A 25,862-nucleotide genomic window follows, 5' to 3' on the forward strand; every position below is an offset into this window, starting at 1 on the left:
AATTTTATAAGATAATATAATAATGATTAGATAAAAGATTAATTAAAAAATATTATTTAAGAATTCTACTAATTATATTATATAATTGCTTGCCGAAATAATATTATTTCGAAGAAAATGTTCAAATGCATCTGTGAACGATTTATATAATAATTATAGTAGCAAATATTAGTACATAAAATTTCATGATAATATAATGTTTCATGATAAAAAAAATGTTTAATGTGCAGAATTTATTTAAAAATCAAAATATATTAATTAATTTAATTTTTTTTAATTTAAATTTTAATTTTTAATTTTTATTGCATCTTAAAATATAAAATACTTTTTAATCATTTAAGTTTTACAATAAAATAGATTCAATACAATATCATTTTTCTTTAGTACCACTATATAATCTTTATAATTATTCGTCGAGAATGTGTGTACTATAAACAGTGGTTGAATGAAACGATATTATAGATGTTTCAAACAATATAGTTTTTTTTTTAAATATAATTATTTTCAAAAATTATAAAATGTGAATTTATGTGAGATTAGTTGTTTGCTTCAATTTATAGTTTACTTTTGAAATGATATAGTAGCAGTATCAAAACGTCTATTTAAATTATAGTCTACATTATTTTAAAATGTCATTTTATTAATATTTGACATTTAGAATGGTGCGATTGTGCTTTTGTGATTATTTTGTCGCCTTATTTTCTTATGAATTATTAGACATGCTGGTGATGTTTCGATAAATGTTTATAGCATTATGATGATTTTCATAATAAATAATTATTTATAAACCAGTGAGAAACATGAAGTTTTTACTTATAATATTATTTTTAGTAGAGTCTTTCGGACTTGAATCTATTGTGGATAAAGATAGAAAGGTAATGTTGCTTGATCTGCCCACATTAAATTTTGAAGTGCAAGGTGAAATCAGTGTTGCTTGAATACAATGTGTTTTGCAGGTAAATACAGAATTATCGAGAGCTTTGGATGACCGGCCTCTACTTTTCGCCACGTTAGGAGGTGGCATGGTGGCTGTAGAGCCCTTATCAGGAAATATTATATGGAAATTAAAAGATGGTACGTAAAATTTTGTGTTTATTATTTGTGCTTAAACACAGATTTTTAATTGCATACAAATTTCATTTGGCAAAAAAACAATAAATTAATTAACGATTTAACAAACTACATGATGTAATTATTGTTAAATTTATTTTTATTAATAATTTGCTTATATGTATATGTTATAAAATTGATGAAAAATGGACTAATAATGGAAATAGAAATAAAATATTTGATATAATGAAACATTTTCCTTAGCCTCTGCGATAACTCTAAAATACTCAGTGTTTGTCACATATTGTGTAAAGTATAGAAATGTATTTATGAAAAATATATTAAAATGTCACCAACCTTAAAAGAATGGGTGAAATAAATTGTAAATATTTTTAAAATATTAAAATAAATATATAAGTTGAAAAAAGGTACATACCATCAGTTTATAGTATGTATCAAATTAAAAAACCAAAAAAAATATTACTTAATATCATTGAATACTTTGAATTTTGGCATTCAGATAATGTAGTGAGTCAAATTCATTTCATACATATTAAAATAACTGTTATCCATTGAAGTAAAACACCTAAATTTCCATTTGATTAACTAATATTTTATTCCAATCCTGGCTCAGGGTCACATATGTGCTGTAAATATAATAAGTTGTGTGTTCCATTCACACTCGAGGAAAATGATATATTTAGAAATTTCTTTCAATAAAATACAAAATATTTAAAAATCGCCTGGCTTAACCCTACCCATTCTGACTATCGATATATATATTGATATATCAACACTCACCCTCACTGCTCAAGCCCAGTGTAATTATAAATGTGGTTAACACATATTAATTTAATCAAATAAATAATTGTCCAAATAATCGAGTCCGCCAATAATATGATATTCTACACATAAATTGACATAGATTGAATTTGTGAAAGATTTAAAATGTCAGGTTTCAAAAAAAACATATTAAATACCTATAATTAAAATAAATACAATTAATAATACTTAAAAAAACATTTTAAATAATTTTATTCCATTTCAATTTTAGTTTATTTTACTATACTTATCAATTCTTGGCATAAACATTTGGATTTCAATGAAAATATGCCTAAATCTCAGAGATTATAAAACATTAATTAGTTGTTAATCATTAGATTACCCTATCTTTTCAATTTAACCTGGTATATTTGTGTTATCAATATTGACACTTTTTATTTACACTTATCATGTACGCAGCTTACGCGGCGTTGGCCATGTGGAACTATCTAGACGAATATATTGAATGCATACATATCTTGTTTTTTTAGCTTCACGCTGTGTACGCACATGGGAGGGTAGGCAGAGAGAACCTAGGAATCTTAAGGCATTCTCTTCCGGTTACTACACCACTTCTGTTCCCCACTTTCGCTTTTGCTGTTGAGTGGCGTAACTTACCGCCGCGCTTTGCTTTGATATCAGAACGAAGAAATTAAAATATTAAATACTCAATTTCTTGAAAAGAATCTTCGTGTGGGAATCAAACCCACGCACGCTTGTGCCCCTGCCCCACGAATGGCCTCGATATTTTGTATTATGACATAATTGTGTAACGACAACCGATTTTTATTCAGCGTCATAATACTAAATGTAATTATAATAATATTTGGTTTTGACGTTATAATAACATTATAGACATAGATAATACTATAATAATAAATTATACAAAAATACCAAAATGATATGCTTCGCGACGATTTATTTTTTAATTTAAAAATTAAATAAAAAATATATATATCGGCTTCACGCTGTTTCCCGCACACAGAACTCAACGCCGCTCTTTACCTCGAAACCAGAGTGAAGAAATGGAAATATAAACGTAAATGAATATTCCACTTCCTCGAGTGGGGATCGAACCCACCACCGTCCCGTTACAGTCACATCCTTGCGCCGCTGCGCCACGACGGCAGTTACAGTTTCATAATATTTATTTAAATATTATGAAACTGTTTTAACTTACTTGGAAGATAATATAAACTACAATCAGTACTACAATAGTTCTAGCGGGCGAAGCCGCGGGCGGGTCGCTAGCTGATATATATAAATGTACATTCTTTTCTTTTAGAACCCGTAGTAAAAGTTCCGAATCAACATGAAAATCTCATGCCTCAATTTCTGCCGGATCCACGGCATGGATTTCTTTACATGTATGGGCCTAGAGGAGATAAACAAATGCTCAAAAAATTACCTTTCACGATACCAGAGCTGGTGGCGAATGCGCCTTGTCGCTCTTCAGAGGGTATTTTGTATACAGGAAAGAAAAGCGACACGTGGTTCATATTGGACCCCCTGACTGGTACAAGGGAGCATATATCAGGTAATTAGTGTATTTTTAATATTTTTTCTTTTAGCTTCAAACAGTACACGCACATAGCAAGGCAGGCAGGGGGAACCTAGTGTTAAGACACTCCGTTCATATTAAGACACTTCCGTTTCCAACTCTCTGCCGAATTAAAAATAAACCGAGAAAATGAAAATATTAAATATTTCATGTCCTCGAGTGGGAATCAAATCACCTGTTGCGTTTACAGTCGGATGTTTGTGAGCCATGCACCATGTCTGACCTTCTGTATGTGACTTGGCCTTTATATTTCGTTTAAGTAGTAAATGGCGATTCGATTAGACCGATCATTATGGAAGCACTTTATTTAAAAGATACAAATTAATATTAACCTTTAACTATGGACGTGATTTTTTTATAACACACATATGGACGTCGGGTCTGTCAGACCAGTGTATTTATTGGTCATATTCCGTCTGTTTTTAAAAGGAAGAAGCCAATTTTATGTTTTAGTTTACATGAATAGCCTCTAATCAAATAAAATCAATATAAATAAAATCGCTTTTTATTAAACTTTACGCATCACAACGATTTAAGTAACTTAAAGTCACAATTTCAGTCTTTGGCCACGTGGGATGACTCTTAAAAAAATAATACTATAAAAAAAAGACAGATAATAAAATAAATATTTTTTTAACTAAATATAAAGTCTAACAATTAAAAAAAAATAAAGAAATAACATCTGATGGTATAAAATAAAAATTTTGACAACACCTCAAGATAAGGTACAATTGAACATCGATACACAATGGCTTTCAACATTGTTGGCTAACAGGACGATTGCAGTCAACATAAGTATGTGTTGTGTTTCAATATATCTTATGGGGGCAAAGTATACATGTTTTTCAAGAACCCAAAACTATTTTTTTAGCTTCATGTTCAATAAATGATAGATCAGATCGCGAAACGCGAGTCAAAGTCATTCTCAATTCTTAGAGTAGTTTAGTATACGAAACGCGTCTTTTTATTTGATAAAGTGCTATTTTCTTTATAAAATGTCGTCGTCCAATTCTTCTGTTTGATGTTTATTATAAAGTACCCATATATTTGTCCCTGACGTGCTAGGTCGATCATTTTTTTCCATTTTATCATAAAAACTAAAAAAATTGAATCTTTTTTACGTAAATTATATTTATATTACTAAAATATATAACAAATAATGCAAAATAATATATGATATATAACAATAAAAACATTTCAATACAAATAATACAATTAAAATATTAAAGTATATTTTGTAATATTTTAAAAATGTATGGTGTTTTGAAATCATTATGTATGGGAAACATGGACGTCGGGTCTGACAGACCCAAGTCCCGTTTAAAAAGTTAAATACTCACGTGTTTTGAACCCAGAGACACAACTACTGCTATCTACATTCATTTTGTCATTAATACGAAAGGTACTGAGCGACTCAGTGGCGGAGGTCACCGAGAAGTGGCCGATTTGTAGAATTCGTAGACCTAGATGGGTCTGTGAGACCCGACGTCCATACTTAAAGGTTAAGCAAGTCGAAAGACATTCCGATAAGACATTTTTGAATACACAATATTGAAGTGCTAGATTTGAACCTGCTCTTCTTCAACTCTTTGTTCAACGATAAATGAATATAACATAATTAATCGGTTATGTAAAGTTTACTTTACTCAAGCATGTGAGTAATTCTGTTTCATGACTGAAATCGTTTTAGATAAGAAATTATTCGCATATTTAAGTATGCGTAACGATTGTGGGATTGATTCCCACTCGGGGGAATGAATTATTATTAATGAATATTTTAATTTTTTCGCTCTGGTACTAATGCAAAGATCGCGGCGCTAAGTTCCGTCACTCAACACATACTACATTATTCTGACTACCCTGCCATATGCAGGATACAGTGTGAAGATGACAAAAAAAAGTATAAAATATTTATTATTTTCATACATTCGTTGGTTAGTAGAATCCGTGCATAATTAATTACTTATATCGATTGGATGCATTTGTTCTTATCGCACCTGGTACGTACTCGTATGTTTGTTGTGACCTCCATAAACTTTTAATGAGTCTAGTTAAGCATACATAATTTACATTATTCTCGTATTTATCATATTCGGATATTGTAATAACATGTAGAATAGTACACATAGCAGTGTTATTCGACGCAATCAAATTCTTCAATCGATCGATTTATCCACATGGAGGAAACATAATTACAATAGTTTTATTCTCACTGCACTTTTTCATCCTGCATTTAATTATTGCAATGTTATCTTTACATTTGGTTATTTCTAACATTTTGATTAATATAATAATATTAGTTTTTTTTCTACTTCACATGTATCCCGCATGTAGCAGGCTAGGCAGAGGCAGTTGGTATCCTGCCACATGCGGGATACATGCCGCGGCCCAGTGTTAGCCTCTGCTCCCGCTGCATTTACAGTCAAATCAAATCTGCAACGACATTGCGTGTTGAGTGATGGACGCCGCGTTATATTAGAACAAATAAATGAAAATAATTCATTTCCGCTAGTAAGGATTAAAACCACAACCAGAATTAAATAAGTTAAAACAAAATTTTACTTATAATCTTAAAAAAATATGTTCAGGATTCGACACATCGAAAATATTCAAGACCGACGACGAGGCAACATGTCCACCGGACAAGAAGCGTGGTGTTTACGTCGCGCGCACGGAGTACAACATCCTGATGCACGACGCCAACAATGATAATCACAAGTGGAATGTTACCTTCTTCGATTATACTTCGCATGCCATGGGGAAGGAGATGCTTAATGATTATGGTGGGTTTTTGTTGTAATTGAGTTTTGGTTTGTTCAGGTATGGGGTGGGTGTTTTAGGGTTGTGTGGAAGAATTAGATTTGAAGATATTAGAAGTAAGTTTATGTATGTCCCTAACAACTAAGATACGGTATTTTTATTTTTCTTTTTGTCTTCATTTTTAAGCTTCAGATACTCTCAGATCCACGCTGTATTCCGCATATAGAAGGGTAGGCACTAGGCAGAGGAAACTTAGTTACTAACTGTTAAGATATGTTTGCCACTTTCCGTCAAATTATCGAGGCATTACATATTGAGTGGCGGAACTAAACGCTACGCTTTTGTCTTGATAATAATTCATTTCCCCGAGTGGGAATCGAATCTACAACCAACCCGTTATAGTCACAAGGTCGTACCCCTGCGCCACAGCGGCCTCATGATACTCTTGTCTATGTTATCTCAAAAATTATTTATTAATTGAATTAGGAACATATTGATAATATTTTCAGTATAGGTAATTTACACCAAAATACAGCAACAGTTTTTGGATTGAATAAATCTTTCCTTGTTGTGAAATTTTCAGTTCCATTCGCGTACGCAAAAATGAGGTTATAATATTATAGAGAAAAGTAGATCATTGTATTTTTAATAAAAAGCACGATTTCTTTTGTCATCTAATTCGTTACAGTGCTCCTACGTTATAGTATAATAGACATGTATCTTGCTATTGTTCTCTTTCATCTATATATATAAAATCGAAAGGTCACTCACTCATCACGAAATCTCAGAAACTACAAGTGCTAGGAATCTGAAATTTTGCATAGGAGTTACTTATAGGACGTAGGTGCTCGCTAAGACGGGAATTTGCAATATTCGACTTCTAAAGGGTTGTTTTTGGGGTCAAAAGTTTGTATGAAACTTCGTTACTACAAATGCTAAGTCTCAAATTTTGCATAACGTCACTAGGACGTAGTCATGGAGACAGAAATTAATAATAACACAGTTCACGCGGGTGAAACTGCGAGCGGGCTGCTTGTATCTCTATAAGTCTAAGATGAACAAAAAATATCAAATATATCAGCTTCCTAATTTATTTTATTAATGTACTAATTTCTTACACAAATCAGTTCCCCTTTTTGTCAGGCATTTTTCACTGTAAATATAATTAATATTAATTTTAAACGTTACAATCCCATTAGTCAAATATTTGTTTTGTTTTTTAAATATAAGTTTATTACATCTGGTTTTCGCTATTCATAAAGATGGACGAAAAAGTATTAAGTTAAATTAAGTACTTGTAAAAAATCAATTTACGTTCACTTTTCCACCGATTGAGCAAATGGTACAATGAACTCGTATATATTGACATTTATGTTTAGTAACTATAACACTGTGTTTATTGTAACATTTATTCCTTTGGATAATAAAAATTATAAGTGCATAAATTTTTAGTTCTCGTAGCATGAATTTTTTCTTCTCTCTTATGGCGCAGCGGCTGCAGGGTCTGCTTGCGCTCTATATGGTTGTGGGTTCGATTTAATATTATTCGCTTTCAGGGAATTAAATTATTTAATATTTAAAAATGTATTACAAAGAGGCAAGCTCCATATTACGATAATTTCTGTAATTTTTACGCAGTGAGAACTCAGTGTTAAGATTCCAATCTTGATTTCCTATGCGCGTGGAATGGCGGAACCCAACGTCGCTCTCCTACCTGTCTGAGCAAAACAAAGTATTTGAGAGCATCCCTCTAGTAGAAATCGAACCCAAAGCCATCAGTTACTCAGATACTGAGTTGCTATGGTTCGATAAGCGTTAAGCGACCTCATCTGCTACACATGTACTCCAAATTATTTGTAATGGCCGTAGCTGATATTAATGGTACGCTGTGATACGATAACATTAGTTTTTATGTAAAATATGTGCACATGTGCGTTGTGTCTCACAAAAAAACATGAAATTTGATAGTGTATTAATCAATAATAAAGTAAATGAACATTTAAATGATAAAAATTATGATTTCCACTAATACAGTATCAAATTTAGTTATAGACAGATTTTATGGTAACTGGTAAATATTTTTGTTGTATTTATGTAGTATTGATTTGTAGAAATAATTGAAATATCAATTTATACTTAGAGTCAGTCAGTCGTCGATCGTATCGGTATAATTATATGGTCTTTTCTCCGTGTCTCGCCGTATAGCACTAGAGATGAGTGAGAGAAAAAAACTTAAATGATATCAAAATTCAATAAAAAATATGTTGTATTTAAAGCTTTAATTATATCTACGAAATTTAGAGGTCAAATTACTGAACTAAATCACGGTCGGTTAAAAGCTATTGTGATAAGAAATACTCAGCTAAAAGTTTTGTTTAATTATGCATCAGCATTATCATCGTTACAGATGTGCTTATATATATATATATTATTTTTTATTTTTATACACTCAAAGCAGAGTAGGGAACTTGGGAACCTGGTGTAAAGACCGCTGAATTCTGGAGGCATTGCGTGTTGAATGGTGGAACTCAATATTATGCTTTGCCTCTTCACCAGAGCGATAAAATGAGAATATTAAATATTCCATTTCCTCGAGTGGGAATCGAACTTACAACCTGTGTCATCTTTATACCCCTATAAGCTAAATCTTATCTAATTTATAACATTCCTTTTGTTTAGGCATAATTCATTTCACATCAACATCGAATGGGCGTATAATGTCATTCGACCGTAAAACAGGGGACCTGGTATGGTCACACAATTTAGAAACACCAGTCGTCGCCGCCTACCTCCTGGATAGAGAAGGCCTCATCTCAGTACCTTTTAACTCTATAGGTGATGATACTTTAGATCATATCATGGAAGATGCTACTACACTGAGAAATGGGCAAGGAATTAAAAATTCTAATATAGAGTTATAGTAAGTATACTATATATGTATAAGTTTCATGAAATGTTTGATTCAACTCTAAAGAATATTTGAGAAATTATGAGTATATCAATTCATATTGAGTAAAATTTTACTAAAATATATCAGCTTAACGCTGTGTCCCATAAACTGTAGGGTAGGCAGAGAGAACATAGCGTTAAGACACTCCGCACCTCACTTTCCGCCGATTTTTTCGAGACCTTACGTGTTGAGTGGCGGCACTAAACGCCAGTTTTTACATTGGTGCCAGAGCGAAGACATGAAAGTATTCATAAATAATAGTTCATTCCATGGAGTGTGGATCGAACCCTCAACCGTCGCGTTACAATCACACCCTTGTGGCCTTGCGCCATGACTGGCTGTACTGTAATTACGATTACAGTTTTAACCTATCTATTTTGTATGTAGCAGATGTGGGGTTTTTATTTAATGTTTGTGTTATCTCCTATTAAGCTTAAATTAACACTATTAGAACGCAAACGCATCAAGTCATTTAATAGATTACTATTGTTGTGGTTCCGCATCCCACTTGGATGAATATTTACTTGTTTTTGATAAATTATCTTAGAATGAGCAATAATTACCTGTAATAATAGTACCAGGTTCTTCTCTCTATCAATACAGTAAGGTCATTTCGTCGGGGAAATCAATTATTATTTATTGATATTTTCATTTCTTGGCTCTGGCAACAAGGCAAAGCCTCTCAACATACAATGCTTCAAAAATTTGGTGGAAAGGAGTGTCTTAACACTGTGGCCATTTTGCATACCTAAGAAGAAAATAAAAAAAAAATAATAAAATATTTTATTACAGTCCAACGCTATACATTGGAGAACACAATCATGGCCTATACGCATTATCATCGCTCGTCGACAAAAACACAGTAACTATATCAACGGGGCACACAAGGCCTTTACTTCTAGAAGGTCCCGTCGCTGAAAACCAAGCGAAAGCGGAGAAAGTCACATACGAACCGTTCAAAAACATTTATTATCAATTAAATGATATAAATTTACATGTAACTCCGCCATATTTGTTATTAGGCCATTATAAAGTGCCAGAGTTGACGACAACATGGATGCCGCAGTTGTCCAATTCTAAATTTATCAATGGTCATGCCACAAAAGGAAGTAACGCCGTAAAGTTAATAAATGGGGAAGTTCAAACAGATTCGGAGAAAGATGGTGAAAATGAGACTAATTTGAAGTCCAGTTCTGTATCAGTTTCAGTTCAGACTGAGGATTACGAAGAGTTCCATTTTAGACCAGATTTGTGGTATAAAAAAGGGTATATATGGTTGCATCAGCAAGAGAATAAAGCGTTGAAAGTGCTATTAATTATTTTAATGGGTCTGGTAGTCACGATGTTTTGGTATCTCCGTTATCAGGTATGTTTCTTTTTATTGATAAACTGCCTATGTGGTTATCAATAAATGGACGTTTAATTTTTATACCTTACATTGTATTTATTATAGAAAATTCTGGATTTTGGATTACAATAATATAGTAAAAGCATAATTTGATATCATATTACTATTTTTCCTAAAATCATTTATCTATTTTTATTTGGATGACTATACATTATTGTTCCATATATATTTTCAAAATCGTGTTGATTCGAATAAATGTATAAATTTACAAAAATAATTAAAATAAGAATAAGAGATTTTCAAGAAAAAATGTGGTCCATAAGTATTAACATAGGTTGCTATCTATACAATCTACATTTAAAATTGCCAAATATGTAGCAGCAGTGGTGGGGTTAATAAGTACCAAAAATATAAAAGGTTTATTTTATACTCGGGGGTTTCCTCTAGCTACTATACTAAATGCTGGTTACAGCGTGAAACTAAAAAACAATAATACTTTTCAGGCTCGCGAATTCCAACAGCTATCCCAAGGTGGTTCTCGAAGTTCTAACACATCCACATCTTCCAATGGTGAAGTGACTGGACACTTAATGGAGATAGGCGAGGGCGAAGCGCGTATTGGCAGGATAAGTTTTTATACTGATCAGGTTTTAGGAAAGGGGTGTGAAGGCACTTTTGTTTATAGGTAAGGATTTTTGGTGTTGTTTTTTTGTTAGTTTAATGTATTCTATTATCTTTTGCTTATTTTTTTTATCAATTATTTGGCGGATGCTTGGACTTGTTATCGATATAACGTATTAGGTGATGCGTCCTTACGTTTTAGTTTTGACTAGAACAGGAAAAATGTTATAAAGGTAGCAATATAGATATTTAAGCGAAAGATGAAGAATTAACACCAATATACACTTATCTTGTGTTATTATTGTATTAGATAAATATAATCGTTATATCGGAAGTTTCTTGTAGTAAGTATAGTTTCATTATTATTTCTGATAAATATGAATCATCTTTTAAAAAATAATAAACAGTAGGTGGCAGTTTACTATATTGAGTTAAGAAGAATATTGACCTGATTTATCATTTAAAAAAAATTCAGACCAGCCAGACGTTGTACTGTTACGTCACGACAGATTTTAATATATCTTAATCTAGATTTATTATCTGTACACAATATTCACACATTGTTTATACGCACATTTTCGAAAATTTTATGTGAGCTGCAGAAGGTTAATTATATAATAAGTTTCATAAAAAAATACTTTTTTATTGGTTCTCATGTTGTTTCTTCAGGTGAAACGTGTAGAATGAAATAAGCCTATTAAAATTGTCCCACTTTCAATATTTCATATTGAATTAATTAGCATTATGTTAATTATTATTTACATTGGCAATATAGATACATGTGTTTTAAACTACTATAGATAACAAAAAAAAATAACACTTGTAAATTATAGAATAATATTATTTACTATTTAAATTAATTTTAGTTCACATGGAACGATATAGGTAAACATATTTAAGTAATTTCGTAATTATACGATCCAGTTTTTATTTGGGTTTTTATGTCTCTAAATTTTGCACTCAAAATGAAAAGACGGGTAAAAATATGAAATTATTATTATGTATATTATTATAATTTTATTGATCTGGTGAAATTAAGCGCGCCGACATGGTACGGATACTGTAGAAATAGTACTTTGAGTTTGCTGCTTATGCAATAGTTATTATGGGAAGATAAAAATTACTTTTTTAGCTTCACACTGTATTTTATATGTACAGGTCTTAACAATAGGTTGCTTACTTAGTGTTAATTATGTTATAGTATGGAGTGGTACCGTTCCACAACATCAGCCTGATTTTCGTTTTTTTGCGTTTTGAGTGGCGAAATTCATCACTTTATCTTATTACGAGAGCGATAAAAATTCAACTAATTCATTCCCCTAAATGTGATTCGAACCCAAAACCGTTACGTTTACAGACGCTGTAACAGTGCGACGACCAACGAACAAAAAATACACAACTAATGCATCCTAATTTCCTTGGAGGAGGCTTTTGCCGATTGGCATACATTTGCCGATCTACAAATAATAAGATTAACAAGCAAAAGCAAATACTAGAATAACTTTAGCTATATGTACATTACTTTAAAAAATATGTTATTGTATCTTATTGGACCTGAATAGAAAGAAGGCAAAGAAGGAAATATAATTATTTTCTTTATTTCCAGAGGAACATTCGACAAACGAGCGGTGGCGGTCAAGCGTTTGCTGCCGGAGTGTTTCACGTTCGCGGACCGCGAGGTGGCGCTACTCCGCGAGTCGGACGCGCACGCGCACGTCGTGCGGTACTATTGTACTGAACGGGATAGGCAGTTTAGGTATGGGGTTTGTGGGCTTTCTTTCAGCCTTTTTATACTTTTAAAACCTTTACGCCTTTTGTAGGCAGACGACATACAGTGATATTTCATACGGTTCCATAAATATATATTTTTTTGTAAAAATCTATAAAAAAGTGATATCTAACACTTTAGATCATTTTATGTCCTGTCCGCAGTAATATAAATGAAAGACGACGAAAGACGAAAGACGGTTTCCAAGAAAATATAATTTTTTCAGGTATATAGCACTAGAGTTGTGTTCTGCAACGCTACAAGATTATGTGGAAAAGAAATTAGGGTTCGAGTGTAGAATTGATGCAGTGGAGGTTTTACGACAAGCTACTATGGGCCTATCTCATTTACATTCCATGGATATAGGTTAGTTATTTGTTTATTTTATTATTTTCAACCTATATCACGCAAATTTTTATCATTCTACGCAGGATTGGTACGCAGGATTGACATTGTCTCGCACGGACCTCCCAATTTTCGAGATTATTTACGAGTCACTCGTATGTTGAGTGGCGTTTGTCTTGTTACCGGAGCGAGAAAATGAAAATATTTAATAGACCACTCGATCGATCGAATTTATCTACCTCCTTTATATTTATTTAACTATCTAAAAAATTGTATATATCTTTAATTATTATAAATATATATTATCTATATTTAATTATAATTAGATAAATGTTATTATTGTAAAGTATTAATGAAAACCCCCATGCTTTTGTGTGCTCAGTGGCACAGCTATAAACTATAGCTGTATAGCTTACTTCAAGGATTAAGCGTGAAATTATAACAATATTAACATATAAAAATATTTAGTTCACAGAGATATAAAACCTCACAACGTTTTACTATCAATGCCAACTGGAACAGGGGAAGTTCGTGCAATGATATCTGATTTTGGGTTATCCAAAAAGTTAAATATCGGTAGAGTTAGTTTTTCAAGGCGCTCCGGTGTAACCGGTACTGATGGATGGATAGCACCGGAAATGATTAGTGGGGAAAGGACTGTGAGTATTTTTTTTATTATTAGAGTTGGTAGGGAATAATATAAGCTTTAATAGTCTATAAATAAATAATATAGAATTTAATAATTACTCTATATTAATTAATGTTTCGCCTTAATCAGATAAGAGATGGTCTGAAATTATTAATTCATTTCCTCGAGTGTGAATTGAACCCACAACTAAACGCGTTTACAGTTACACAAGAAAACAAATACTTATGAAAATTTGAGATATACTCTCAAAAAAATTAAGAAAAATAGGTAACAAAGTATCTTAACACTAGGTTTCCTCTGTCTACATTGCTACATGTGAGATACTGTGGAAATCTACAATAAAAATAAAATGTTTTCAGACGACCGCAGTAGACATGTTTTCATTAGGCTGCGTTTTCTACTACGTACTGTCGAGAGGATATCATCCGTTCGGTGACATGTTGCGGCGGCAAGCGAATATTATTAGTGGGGACTATAGCTTGGATCAATTGGAGTTAGTATTTATTATTAATTTTCATTGGTTTTTTTTTTATATTTAATATAATAATTTATGTTTACTTCCCCTAATATTAATATTACATGCGAGTTATCTCAAACTATCTTTATGTCATCTTAAATTGTGCTTGTTTAATTAGTAATATTAAAAAAATCAAATCTATTTGAGTATTAAAAGTAAAATTAGTACAAATAAAACTTAAAACAATACAGTACAGAGTCGCGCCTGGTTGTGGGTTCGATCCCCACTCAAGGAAATGGAATGTTTAATATTTTCATGTCTCTCGCTCTGGTCTCGAGGCAAAGTGCGGCGTTGAGTTTCATCTAACAATATATTTATTATCTATTTTAGTAAAGTGATATCAGAAGAAGAGTTAGTGATGACAAAGATGTTAATACGAGCTATGATATCCTCTCGAGCGCAGTCGCGGCCTCCGTGCGACACCGTACTTAAGTATCCAATGTTTTGGGGGAAACAGACTATATTGAACTTTTTACAGGTATGGTGTTATTTAGTTATTTTTAGTACATTTAATTTTCTTTAGTTTTGAATGACATTTTAATATATACTCGGTAATGGTACGTCAGTATGAATTTTAGACGAATTAGTAATCATTTGGTCTAAAATTCTGATTGAAAATAGAGAATAAAGTTGAGAATAAATCTAACAAATAAATCCTTACTTATTCCACTTTCATTTTCAATTACTAGGACGTCAGCGATCACGTAGAGAGTATGTCGTCCACTGACGTCACAGCACACCCGCTGGAGCGGCACACGCGCGTCGTGCTGCGCGGCGACTGGCGCCTGCGGGTGTGCGCGTCTGTCGCGTCCGACCTGCGAGCGAGACGCACGTATAGGGGTGACCTTGTCGCTCATTTGTTGAGGGCTATTAGGAATAAGGTGAGTTTATATAAGTATATGTATATATAAGTACCTATTCATCTTTTTATTTTTTTTGTTTCTAATTGATCTTTTTTAAATAGAAAACTACTGGAAAAAATGATTTTTAAAATCAGAACTCAACTGAGAATATTTTTTTATATATGCGAACCTAACAAAAAGAACCAATAACTCATATCGTAGGTTTTTAGTTTTTTTAGCTTCACATATCAGGGTAGGTAGATGGAACCTAGTGTTAAGACATTCCGCTGCCATTAAGACACTTCCACTCCCCACTTTCCGCCGAATATTAATACGGACACAGTTATTATAACTTAATATATTTTATTCTAGAAACATCACTATCGAGAACTAGATCTGGAGGTTCGTGAAAGCCTTGGCAAGTTACCAGACGGTTTTGTCACATATTGGCTCAGAAGGTTCCCCTTACTCCTACCCCATGTATGGCTTCAAATGCAGCAATACCGTTACGAAGACATACTACAAGCATACTACCCTTATTCGTTTACATTCAACAGAGATGACGTCATAGAGCTACAAAATAATAATTATGACGAAGATATACCAAGTGTAGAGCCAGAAAATGAACTATTTAATAATTTAAATGAAGATAATAATAAATTTAAAAAGTTTTATAAGAATTCGCCTCGTAAGATGATAGAGGACTGGCGTAGCGGAGGACGCAGTGACTTAAGGATACGAGATGACGTCAGAATGCGAGATAAACACTATTATAAGAAAAAAGAGAAAAAGAGGGAGGATATGCCCGTTTGGAACTTACCCCCGCAATAGTTTAATTAATGCAATTAAGATAGCTTAATGTATGAATGGTCTCAAATTACTTTTTTTATTTAATATATATTTTAACAATATTTTTAGTTAATTATTTGTATAAGTGGATATTTGGATTAGTGTTTATAGATTACCATATATTTTATATAAATGTTTTATAGGACTGTTTAAATAACGACGTAGTTGATTTTATGTACAAATATAGTTGAAAAAATCAGTTTCATATTTTAATGATTTTCATGTCTTTATATACAAAATTTGTTAGGCTTTGTTACCCGATATGTAGATTTTAAATAACTACGTTTTTTTAGCTTCAAGTTGTATCCCGCATATAGCGGGGACGGTAAAGGGAACCTAGTATTAAGACACTCCATTCCCCACGGACTGCCCACTTATCAAGACATTTCGTGTTGAGGGGCAGATCTCAACTCAACGCCATGCTTATCTTTTGAAAAAAAAAAATTAATTCCCCGAGTGGGAATCTCCTCTACATCAAAGTTTTTTTTGTCATTCACTTTTTAATCTATTTCGTATGGTCAGCATACTTTAAATGCAAATCGCACAGTTTTATACGACATGTATAATTAATTGTTTACAATAATTTAAGGACATATAGTAATTAGTTTTAAGACTTCATTCATTTATTGAGCAAAGTTTTCGAGACATTGCATGCGGAGCGTAATGCCTTGTTTTGTATAATATGCTTTCAAGTAGGCTTTGAACAGCACAAACACAGCCATTTTTTACAAACAGACACTGTACTATTACTTCACGACGGTCTAAAAATTTACTTTAATGTAAACTATTTTATATTACAGATATTATTGAAATGTAAATATTTAGTCAGTATGATATCCAGTGAAGTATTGTAAGATGTGTATAACATTTTTAAGTCATAGGGATTTTAAAATTTTTGGGACCAAATTTTTATAAAAAAATATATTTATTTTTTATTATTTACAATGAAATTACTTTTGATAACTGATTGAGATTAATGTGTATTTTTCTTTTCATTTTAAATGTATCGTATATATTAATTAAAATTTCTGTTCATGAAAAATTTTATTGACATTATCATTTTCTTTTATATATTTTTTTTGACTATATAAAAAATAATATTTAAATCTATTATAGATTTAGTAATGAACTATTGATAAGAGAAAATGATTTTTAATCAGGAGTTTTTTAAGCTCTAATAGTAATGGATAAGTAATATATACATGTCTATAATAAATGAAGGCTGTAAATTATTTAAAAAAATTCTTGATCACAAACTCCCATATTACATTAAAATCCGTCCAGTAAATATTAAAATATTCGATATAATAGTAACTATAATTTGTGTGCAATTATAGAAATATCCCTTGCCTTACATTACAGTAATTTAGTGAAAAATTATAAGGCATTTTTAATTGCAACCTTAATGTCTTTGTATCATATTATTTTTTTCTGTTTACATACAAAATGAATGTACATAGTACTTATTTAATTGTAGCATAATTAACTATTCTTGTAAAATAAAAATAAATTAATATATACAACTAGAAATAGTAAATATTTTTAGGGAAATTTCGATAATCGGAAAATGTAATTATGAAAAGATTTCTATTAATATAATTAGTTGCATTTAAGGAAAATTGAAATGAAATATACATTTTTATAAGCAATTGTTATGTATTTATTTATCAGGCATTATAAAATCACAAACATTGTTAGAGTAGAAAATAAAATTAACAATTTAGTCAGTCTTATCAAAATCTGTTGGTGCAAAAGTAAACTAAATATTTAATCTTGAAATCTTATTCCTATTGTATTTTAAAGCTGGTTAATATTTTTGCATTTTTGCACTAACTACCTTAGTTATGTTAGTGTTTTATAAAGACGTGTATGGCACAAAAAGACGCACAGAAATATAATAAAAATATTTGTGCAAATAAACTAAAGATGAGCGAAAAGCTTTGGTCAGATAAACACAAGACATTTTGAACGAACAATATTTGTGTGAAGAATTACTTTGTTTACATTGCCACTTAGTTTTACTTTAAAGTTTTGTTAGTTTTTATTGAGGTCAAACTTTCAGCTTTTTTGTTGCAAATTAATAAATAATATGTTATGTATTTTTGTACAATTTGGAATGTCGTGTTATTTGATTGGTTTATTACTAATTAATTATAAAAATGTTATTTTATATTACTTCACATATTAGACAACTTATCTAGAAACGCAGCATAAAATCATGTTTGTAACATAGAATTTTTGTTTCAACATTATGTTCTTATTTCATTTTGTTTGCATACTTTTCAATTAAATCTATAATTGTTAAATGTAGTTTTTCTTTAGCAACATCTATAGCAGTTTTCTCAGACCCATTCATTAGAGTTATATTTGGATTGTAATTTAACAATACTTTAGCTGCTCCTATATTACCCATCTCACTTGCAACATGTAATACAGTGTTTCCAGATAAATCAATAGCATTTATATTTGCTCCATTGTCAAGTAAAAAGTTGATCACCACTGTCTTATTGTTTATGGCAGCTAAATGCAGTGGGGTTTGACCTTTTTTATCACACAAGTTCACATTTGCCTTGTGTAGTACTAAAATTTTACATAATTCAACAAGTCCATATCTAGATGCATAATGCAATGCTGTCATTCCATTTGAATCAGGGAAGTTAACATCGTAATCCGAAGCTGTCACATGGGTTTTTTTACACATTTGACATTCACAGAGTGGGTGACAGGATACTCCGCTGGGTGCAGGGTTTGCATTGACATAGTTTTCATAGTTAATATTCATATAAAAACAGGCAAGCTTTACATCTCCATAAGATATTGCTTGTAGAATGCGCTCAATTCTCTTCAAATTTTCTACTGTTTTATTTGTGGTACTTGAATCACTTTTTATTTTGATACTCTGTAATTTCATTGCTATTTGACTGTCAGATTTGCAATTTAAGCTTTTTACATCTTTGCTTGTTATATGGATGTATTCATACAAATTAGGCATACTTGATTTGAGCACCTGCAATATTTTAAAATTATGGGCAAAGTCAAATGCAGTTTTACCATTACAGTTCTGGAATGATGGCTCTGCACCATTCTCTATCAGTAATTTTGCTATACCTTCATATCCCCATTTAGATGCCAAATGCAGTGGCGTATTTCCTAGTTCGTTTACACAATTTATTCTCAGTTTTTTTCTACCGTGTTCCGCAAAGTATATTAATGCTTTAACACAGTTCATGTGTCCGTTATTGACTGCTAAATGCAAAGGGGTGTTTTTGTCAATGTTAGCTTGGTTAATGTTAGATCCTGAATGTAATAGTAGTAGAAGAGCATTTTGATGTCCTCTTGAAGCGGCATAGTGAAGCGATGTGCACTCATTGAGGTCAGTTGTGTTAACTCTTGCCCCCATCTCGATAAGAATTTCCACAATATTTGCTTTTCCGTGTATAGAAGCTACGTGTAGAGGAGTCAGGCCATGACTGTCTCTTGACGACACTGTTGGAGAAGTCTTTAGAAGGTTTTTAGATATTTTGGAACAACATTTTTTACAATTACATAAAGGATGGCAAAGTCTTTGATAGATTTCTGTATCATAATCTTCATCATCATCCTCATCTTCATCGTCTTGATTATCTGTTAATTTTAATGCACTTTTTTCATTATGTTGTATACTATCCATGTGCTTTTGATTTTTTTCTAATAGTCGTTGAACTTGTTCAGTGTTGTTTGCTTTAATTAGATCAAATATGTATTCCAATGTTTCTTCTCTGCCAGTTGTGTCACTGGTTGATATAGATTCTGTTAAACTGCTTTTTCTTTGTGAATTACCGTTCAAGTTATCTTCAGTGAGACTGCTTTCATAGTAATAAGATTCTGGATTTGGTGGCCCCGCTAAGGCTCCTGACTGAATATGTTCTATCACAGCTTCTAATGTTGTTATAAGAAATGCACTTTCATCACTTTCTCCTTTACCAATACCACTGAATCGGAATTCTTTCATATACATTAATTGACTATACCAATTTGGTAACCCAGATTTAATAAGGAGAAACACAAACACCGGTAACAAATCATCAGCAGTTAAAAGAATAACATTGTTGCTCTTGTCAATTTTATTAATAGCATTTAAGGCTTGTTTTACGCATAATATCTTTTCTAGTACAGTATTATATGTATCTATTTTTGATAATATTTGTTTTGCCTTAGGCACTGCATGATACAAGTCTTTTTTAATGTCAAGATCTCTAAGTTGGATGTCACACATATTTCTAATCTTTTTATTTAAATGAGAATCTTCATATGCACAAATTGTACAAATAGGTTTAAAAATGGAGTCAAATAATAAATATTGCATATAAGTCTCAACAGATAATTTCATATTTTCAAGTAAATGTTTGGAGGCTTTACATTTTTCCCGAAGTCTACGATTTTGTAAAGTACTTTGGAGGCACTCCGTATACAATTCACTTATTGCTTCTTTTAAGGGTGCAATAGCTATAGGTAATGAGGAGTATTTCTTTAGAAATGTCTGCACATTGTTTTCTATTTGATCTAATACTTGGCGACCTGCTGCTTGTGTCCAAAGTAAATCAATACAGTCATTAATAGACAACAGGCAATCCTTCGTCATAGAATTATCCACAATATTTGAATTAGGTTCTAAGGGGCTTTCTACACACCATACCTTATATTTTATAAAATCCTCAGTATAAAATGTTTCTTCAAATAATATATGACTTTGAAGTGGCAATCCTTTTGTAACTTCCAATGTTATCACTTTATTAGCCACAGTAACCTGTTTTTCTGTGAGAGTACTGTAATGTGTTTCTGGTAATTCATCACTAGGCACTAAGACATTCGCACAGAAATCTTCCACAGTAAACACGCGCGTATTTAAACTTCCGATTCGAGGCACACATATTACCCAAGATTGTGAAATGCAATGTTGAAATAAATTAGAAAATTCTTTTTTAAATTCTATGAAGAATGGATTGTCGGATATAATTTCGTCGTATGCGCCCTCCATAGCAACTACTGTATTTGATAGTGAAATTGGAAATGGCCAAAGCAGCTAATGTAATTGGAAGGTATGATTACAATAATGATAATTTGTTTCCTTGAACTTATGCTTAAACGCTATAATGAATGCAGTAAATCCTGTTGTAACTTCTTTAAAACTAGTTCTGGATTTCATTCTATGAATATTTAATGTAATAGATTAGTATAATCGCTTCGGACATCGTGTTGAGCGGTCTTAACTCCTAAATTCTAGTAAAGTCCTTCAACTTAATTGTCAATAACAATATAAAACACATTGACGGAACAAACTGCATATGTCACTGTCAATCTTATGACAGTATATTGACAGGATTTTCAGGGGGGTTTTTTGAAATATTTAATGTTAGCATATTCGTGTAAAAGTAGATAGATTTAGGTGACAAAGTCAATAAAAGCAGTCGAAAAGTAGCCCTGATTGGAAGGTATCTAGTGTGTAGTGTTGTTATTGAGTGATACATGTCTGTTATTGTAATTACGTGGAACCTCTGTCCGAGTACGTTGGAAACATATAGACGGTATGTATTTCTATCGTGTTTATTTTAAAAAAGTCAACCGCTTCCGATTTATAACATTAAATAATATCGAAGTTAATACCGTATTCTGCTTAATTTAAATTATTTATTAAAAAAAAAACAAATTTAGTTAATTATGGAAAATTACTACTTAATATCAAATCATAGATTTCACATATAGCGAATATAAATAGAAGTTTTTAAATATTATGAAACTATGGAGGAGCAACTAAAAAATCTTAAATTGTTGAATTTTATTACTTGATTTTTTTTTTATTTAAAATGTAAAAACAAATAAATAAAAAAATATAATTAGATATTAATAATATAAACTAAATATGTCTCTCAAAATATATTATTTTGTAACAAAACTTTATTATCTTATCCACGTCCACCTCGCCCACCACCAAACCCGCGGCCGCCGAAGCCTCCGAAGCCTCTTCCACCGAATCCTCCAAATCCTCGGCCCCCAAATCCCCGACCTCCAAAGCCTGGTCTACCGAATCCGAAACCTCTCCCTCCGAAAGCTGGTCTACCGAACCCAAAGCCTCGTCCACCGAAACCTGCTGCTCCAAATATTGGAGCTCCTATACCAATGCCTCCTACTATTATAGGGATTGGCCTAGGTCGGTAGTAACCTTTGAAATAGAAAATAATTTATATTATAGGACGGTTTAGCGTAGTGCTTTTGGGTTATTGCGTAGTGCGTAATATTAGTTATTAATTATTATACCTAGGCAATAAATACCTATAATATGAGGCCAGTCGTGGCGCAGGCACAAAGCGTGACTGTAAAACCGACTGGTTGTGGGTTCGATCCTCACTCGAGGATTTCTTCGCTCTGGTGTCTAGGCAAAGCGCGGTGTTGTGTTCTGCGACTCAACACGCAATGCTTCCAGAATTTGACAGAAAGTGGGGAACGGAGTGTCTTAACACTAGGTTCCCTCTGCCTACCTTGCTGTGTGCGGGATACACTGTGAAGTTAAAAAAAATAAAATAATAGAATATTTTCGTTATACCGGCTTTCGGATAAGGCTAAGTTTCGACTAAAGAAAAATAAAAATATTTTTACTTACCATACCCATAAGGGTAATATCCAAGTTGCCGTTTTTCTCTTATATTAGAACTATCAGCAGTAGAAAGAAATTTAATTGTATTTTCATAAATTTCAGTCGTAGTCTTTGAGACATCCTCAGTTTGTGTATGGGCAATTTTTTGAAAAATGAAAAGAAAAAGGAACAAAAGTGTTGGAATTCGTATACGCTGAAATACAAACAGAATTTTCAAAGATTATGCTATTAATAAAAATGGTATTATATTAATAGATTTTAAGCTTTTTACAGTACCCCGCACATAGCAGGGTAGACAAGGGAATCTAGTGTTAATACACTCCGCACCCCATTAAGACACTTCCGCCACTTTTTGCCAAATCATTGAGAAAGGGAAAATATTAACTATTTAATGGACGAGCCTCACTTTAAAAAACACAATTTATTATTATAATAATTTTTTAAAGATGTTTTCGCAAACCAAAATAAAATAAAACAAAAGAAAAATATAGATACACTTACTATATTTTCCATATTGAATTGTTTTTCAGAAGTAACTAAATAATTGACTTGTGTGCTCTATTTATACGTTTGTGACGACTTCCCTCGACGTGCTAATTGATATGTACCTATTATAAATATTTTTCCCAACTGAAATGTAGGTACAGTACCGGCTTTAGTAAGAATGGGTATTTTTGTGTAAATAAATTGCATAATATTAATATAGGAAATGTAAGAAAACTTTAAAAATGTAACTAATTCATTCGTCTGTTTTGTTACGTCATTCATTTGTTTTTATTTTAGCTTTAAGCTGTATTACTTAGCAGGATAGGGAGCCTAGTGTTAAGATACGCGCTCCACTTTCCACCGAAATTTGAAAGAAAGTCTTTCTTTTGTTTGAGTGGCAATCGAACCCACTACCTGTCGAGCTTACAGTCATACGCCTGTGTTAATGCGCCACAACTGGCCTCAATTAATATGTATAAATACTAATATAATATAATATCTTTCCAAGAAAGTTATTTTGAAACATTCTAAGAATCACGTGATATTAGAGATTTTTTATGTGTTTTATGTTAAAACAAAAGTTAGATATTAACGGTCTAAAAAGCGAAGCGAAGCTGATGCATCAACAATATAAATAGACGTATTGGTTTTTTTCGTTATTTAATTATTTAGCAATCGGCTTTTGTAAACATACAGTATTATATACCTACCTACCTAACAATGATAAGTCATTGTTTGTCAATCTGTTATAGACTAAGAAATGAATAATTAAATATTTTTTTAAATGCACACTGTATCCCGGACATAGCAGGGTAAGCAAAGGGAACACAAATAACCTAGTGTTAAGACACTCCGGTCTCCACTTCCCGCCGAATCCTGGATTCCCGGAAGTCGTTGCCTCGCTTTGCCTTGTTCCCAGAGCAAGTTTAGTACGAATCGAATCCGCACCCGTTTCGTTTACACACTTGTTCCCCTGCACCACGTCAGCCCCACTTACCATAAATAAACAATTCTTAAAGACCAAAATCTTTTGGCGAGTCCGCACATCATAATATAATGAAGCACTCAAATATTTTATCTTCCGAAAGCTAATGATTTCGTTCATTAACAATTTCCAAAGAGAATTATTTACCCTCTACCGCAGCAAACTGGGATTTGAACAACTTTAATGTAATTTGGTCTTATTTCGCATAGAATTAGAGTGCATTTTAGTGCAATCCAGGTTACACGAAGAAAAGAGCATTCGCTAAGGCACCTTTTGTTCGACTTTCTCTACTAACTTGCAGTTCTCTATTTCTATGACTCGCATAAGTGTTATTTAAGTTTACGACTTTAGACTGAAAGGTGGAACTGCTTAGAGTTTTCACGTTTTTATTAACTTTTATTTATATATTTATATTCGTACTGTAAATATTTAAATGTTTGTTTTTCAACGTTTGCACATCTATTTTTCCGTCGACAAGTGGATTTACTGTGAAACAATATTTCATTTTTCAGCAATTGCCGTCTGTTTCGATGAGGGCCTTTGAAAAAAATTGTATTGTTATAACTGCTGTGTTTTCTATTTAACGTTTATACGGTATATTTTAGTATTGTATTAAAAATTTTGTTTTAGGTAATATTTTGTTGCTAGTTTGTAGCTATATTATGATTTTTCGACTTTGTAACTTTTAGAGTATGTAGTGTAGTGTAGAGTGCTAGGGTTCGGTTATGGCAGACAAACCACCCGCCACCTTTAACCTTTGTCCCCCCCCAAAGAGTGCCTACCCGCAGGATACAACTTGCAGTGGCCAAGTGGAAGTCGCTTAATCGTTTACGGAGCCAGGTTGGCCGATGCAAAGAGCATCTCGTGAGATGAGGGTACGAACTGAGGGATAAGTCATCCTGGGACTTTGGCGCCAATCCACAAACGATGGCACACTTACTCTCCTGCCCGAAATGATTATTCACCTGTTCATATGACGATCTGATGGAGGCAACAGTTTCTGCAGTCAACGTAAATGCTAAATACTGGCAAAATATGATATGAATTCTCCAAGCATTGACACAAAGAAGAAGAAGAAGAGTATGTATATATACGTAAAGTTATAAAAGTCAATAAACTCAAGTTTACAGGCTTTTGCAGTCATTTGTTTAACTTATTAAATAAAAGTCAACTTACCTCGATAAAGGTTACTTATCTTACAATTTAATTCTGAATTTAGGCGTACACATTAGCTATCCGAATACTAGTATATAGTACAAGGAATCGTTTGTCCGTCCTTTCATCGGGCTTTACCTCAAACTCAGACATAGAGTGCAACCATGTGCACACGTTGTAGGTACGTCCTGTAGTAATTCATGTGCTAGACTTAGCCTTTATCGGCTGGCCTGCATGATTTGCATTTCTATTGTATACGCAAAATATTAATCATTAACTTGTTTTAATGATAATGGATTCATTATAATGATAATGATTTTATTATAACTATTAAAATAATATCATTAGTTTGATTACAATTTATTTGTTATACAATATAATATGTATTTATAATGAGATATTATATTATATTAGGTCAAGTCAGCTTCACGCTGTAGGGTAGACAGAGAAAGCTTAGAGTTAAGACACTCCGTGCTCCATTTTCCACCGAATTTTGGAGGCACTGAGTGGCGGAACCCAACGC

At 32.2% G+C, this 25,862-nt stretch overlaps 3 protein-coding genes across 3 annotated transcripts; 1 reads left to right on the plus strand and 2 right to left on the minus strand.

Moving 5' to 3' along the window:
- Window positions 1–635: 635 nt before the first annotated feature.
- Ire1 (serine/threonine-protein kinase/endoribonuclease Ire1) lies at window positions 636–18,388 on the plus strand. Its single transcript, XM_085198042.1, has 14 exons — window positions 636–875; window positions 957–1,074; window positions 3,158–3,409; window positions 6,022–6,216; window positions 8,873–9,113; window positions 9,936–10,509; window positions 10,995–11,176; window positions 12,719–12,868; window positions 13,107–13,246; window positions 13,694–13,884; window positions 14,234–14,367; window positions 14,722–14,869; window positions 15,081–15,272; window positions 15,606–18,388. The coding sequence occupies exons 1-14, from the start codon at window positions 801–803 to the stop codon at window positions 16,062–16,064; spliced, it is 3,051 nt and encodes a 1,016-aa protein (XP_085054168.1). The 5' UTR covers window positions 636–800; the 3' UTR covers window positions 16,065–18,388.
- On the minus strand, window positions 17,721–21,245 carry LOC146531336 (ankyrin repeat domain-containing protein 27-like). Its single transcript, XM_085198043.1, has one exon. It carries the CDS (start codon window positions 21,097–21,099, stop codon window positions 18,340–18,342), a length of 2,760 nt encoding a protein of 919 aa, XP_085054169.1. The 5' UTR covers window positions 21,100–21,245; the 3' UTR covers window positions 17,721–18,339.
- Window positions 21,246–21,961: 716 nt separating this feature from the next.
- LOC146531337 (uncharacterized) lies at window positions 21,962–23,354 on the minus strand. The gene is made up of 3 exons (XM_085198044.1): window positions 23,215–23,354; window positions 22,720–22,906; window positions 21,962–22,281 (listed from the first exon to the last, which is right to left on the minus strand). The coding sequence occupies exons 1-3, from the start codon at window positions 23,224–23,226 to the stop codon at window positions 22,025–22,027; spliced, it is 456 nt and encodes a 151-aa protein (XP_085054170.1). The 5' UTR covers window positions 23,227–23,354; the 3' UTR covers window positions 21,962–22,024.
- Window positions 23,355–25,862: the final 2,508 nt, after the last annotated feature.

The sequence above is a fragment of the Heliconius melpomene genome, chromosome 15 (assembly GCF_056956725.1).
Source record: "Heliconius melpomene rosina isolate 202511_hmr_F chromosome 15, ASM5695672v1, whole genome shotgun sequence".
Taxonomy (NCBI): Eukaryota; Metazoa; Arthropoda; class Insecta; order Lepidoptera; family Nymphalidae; genus Heliconius; species Heliconius melpomene.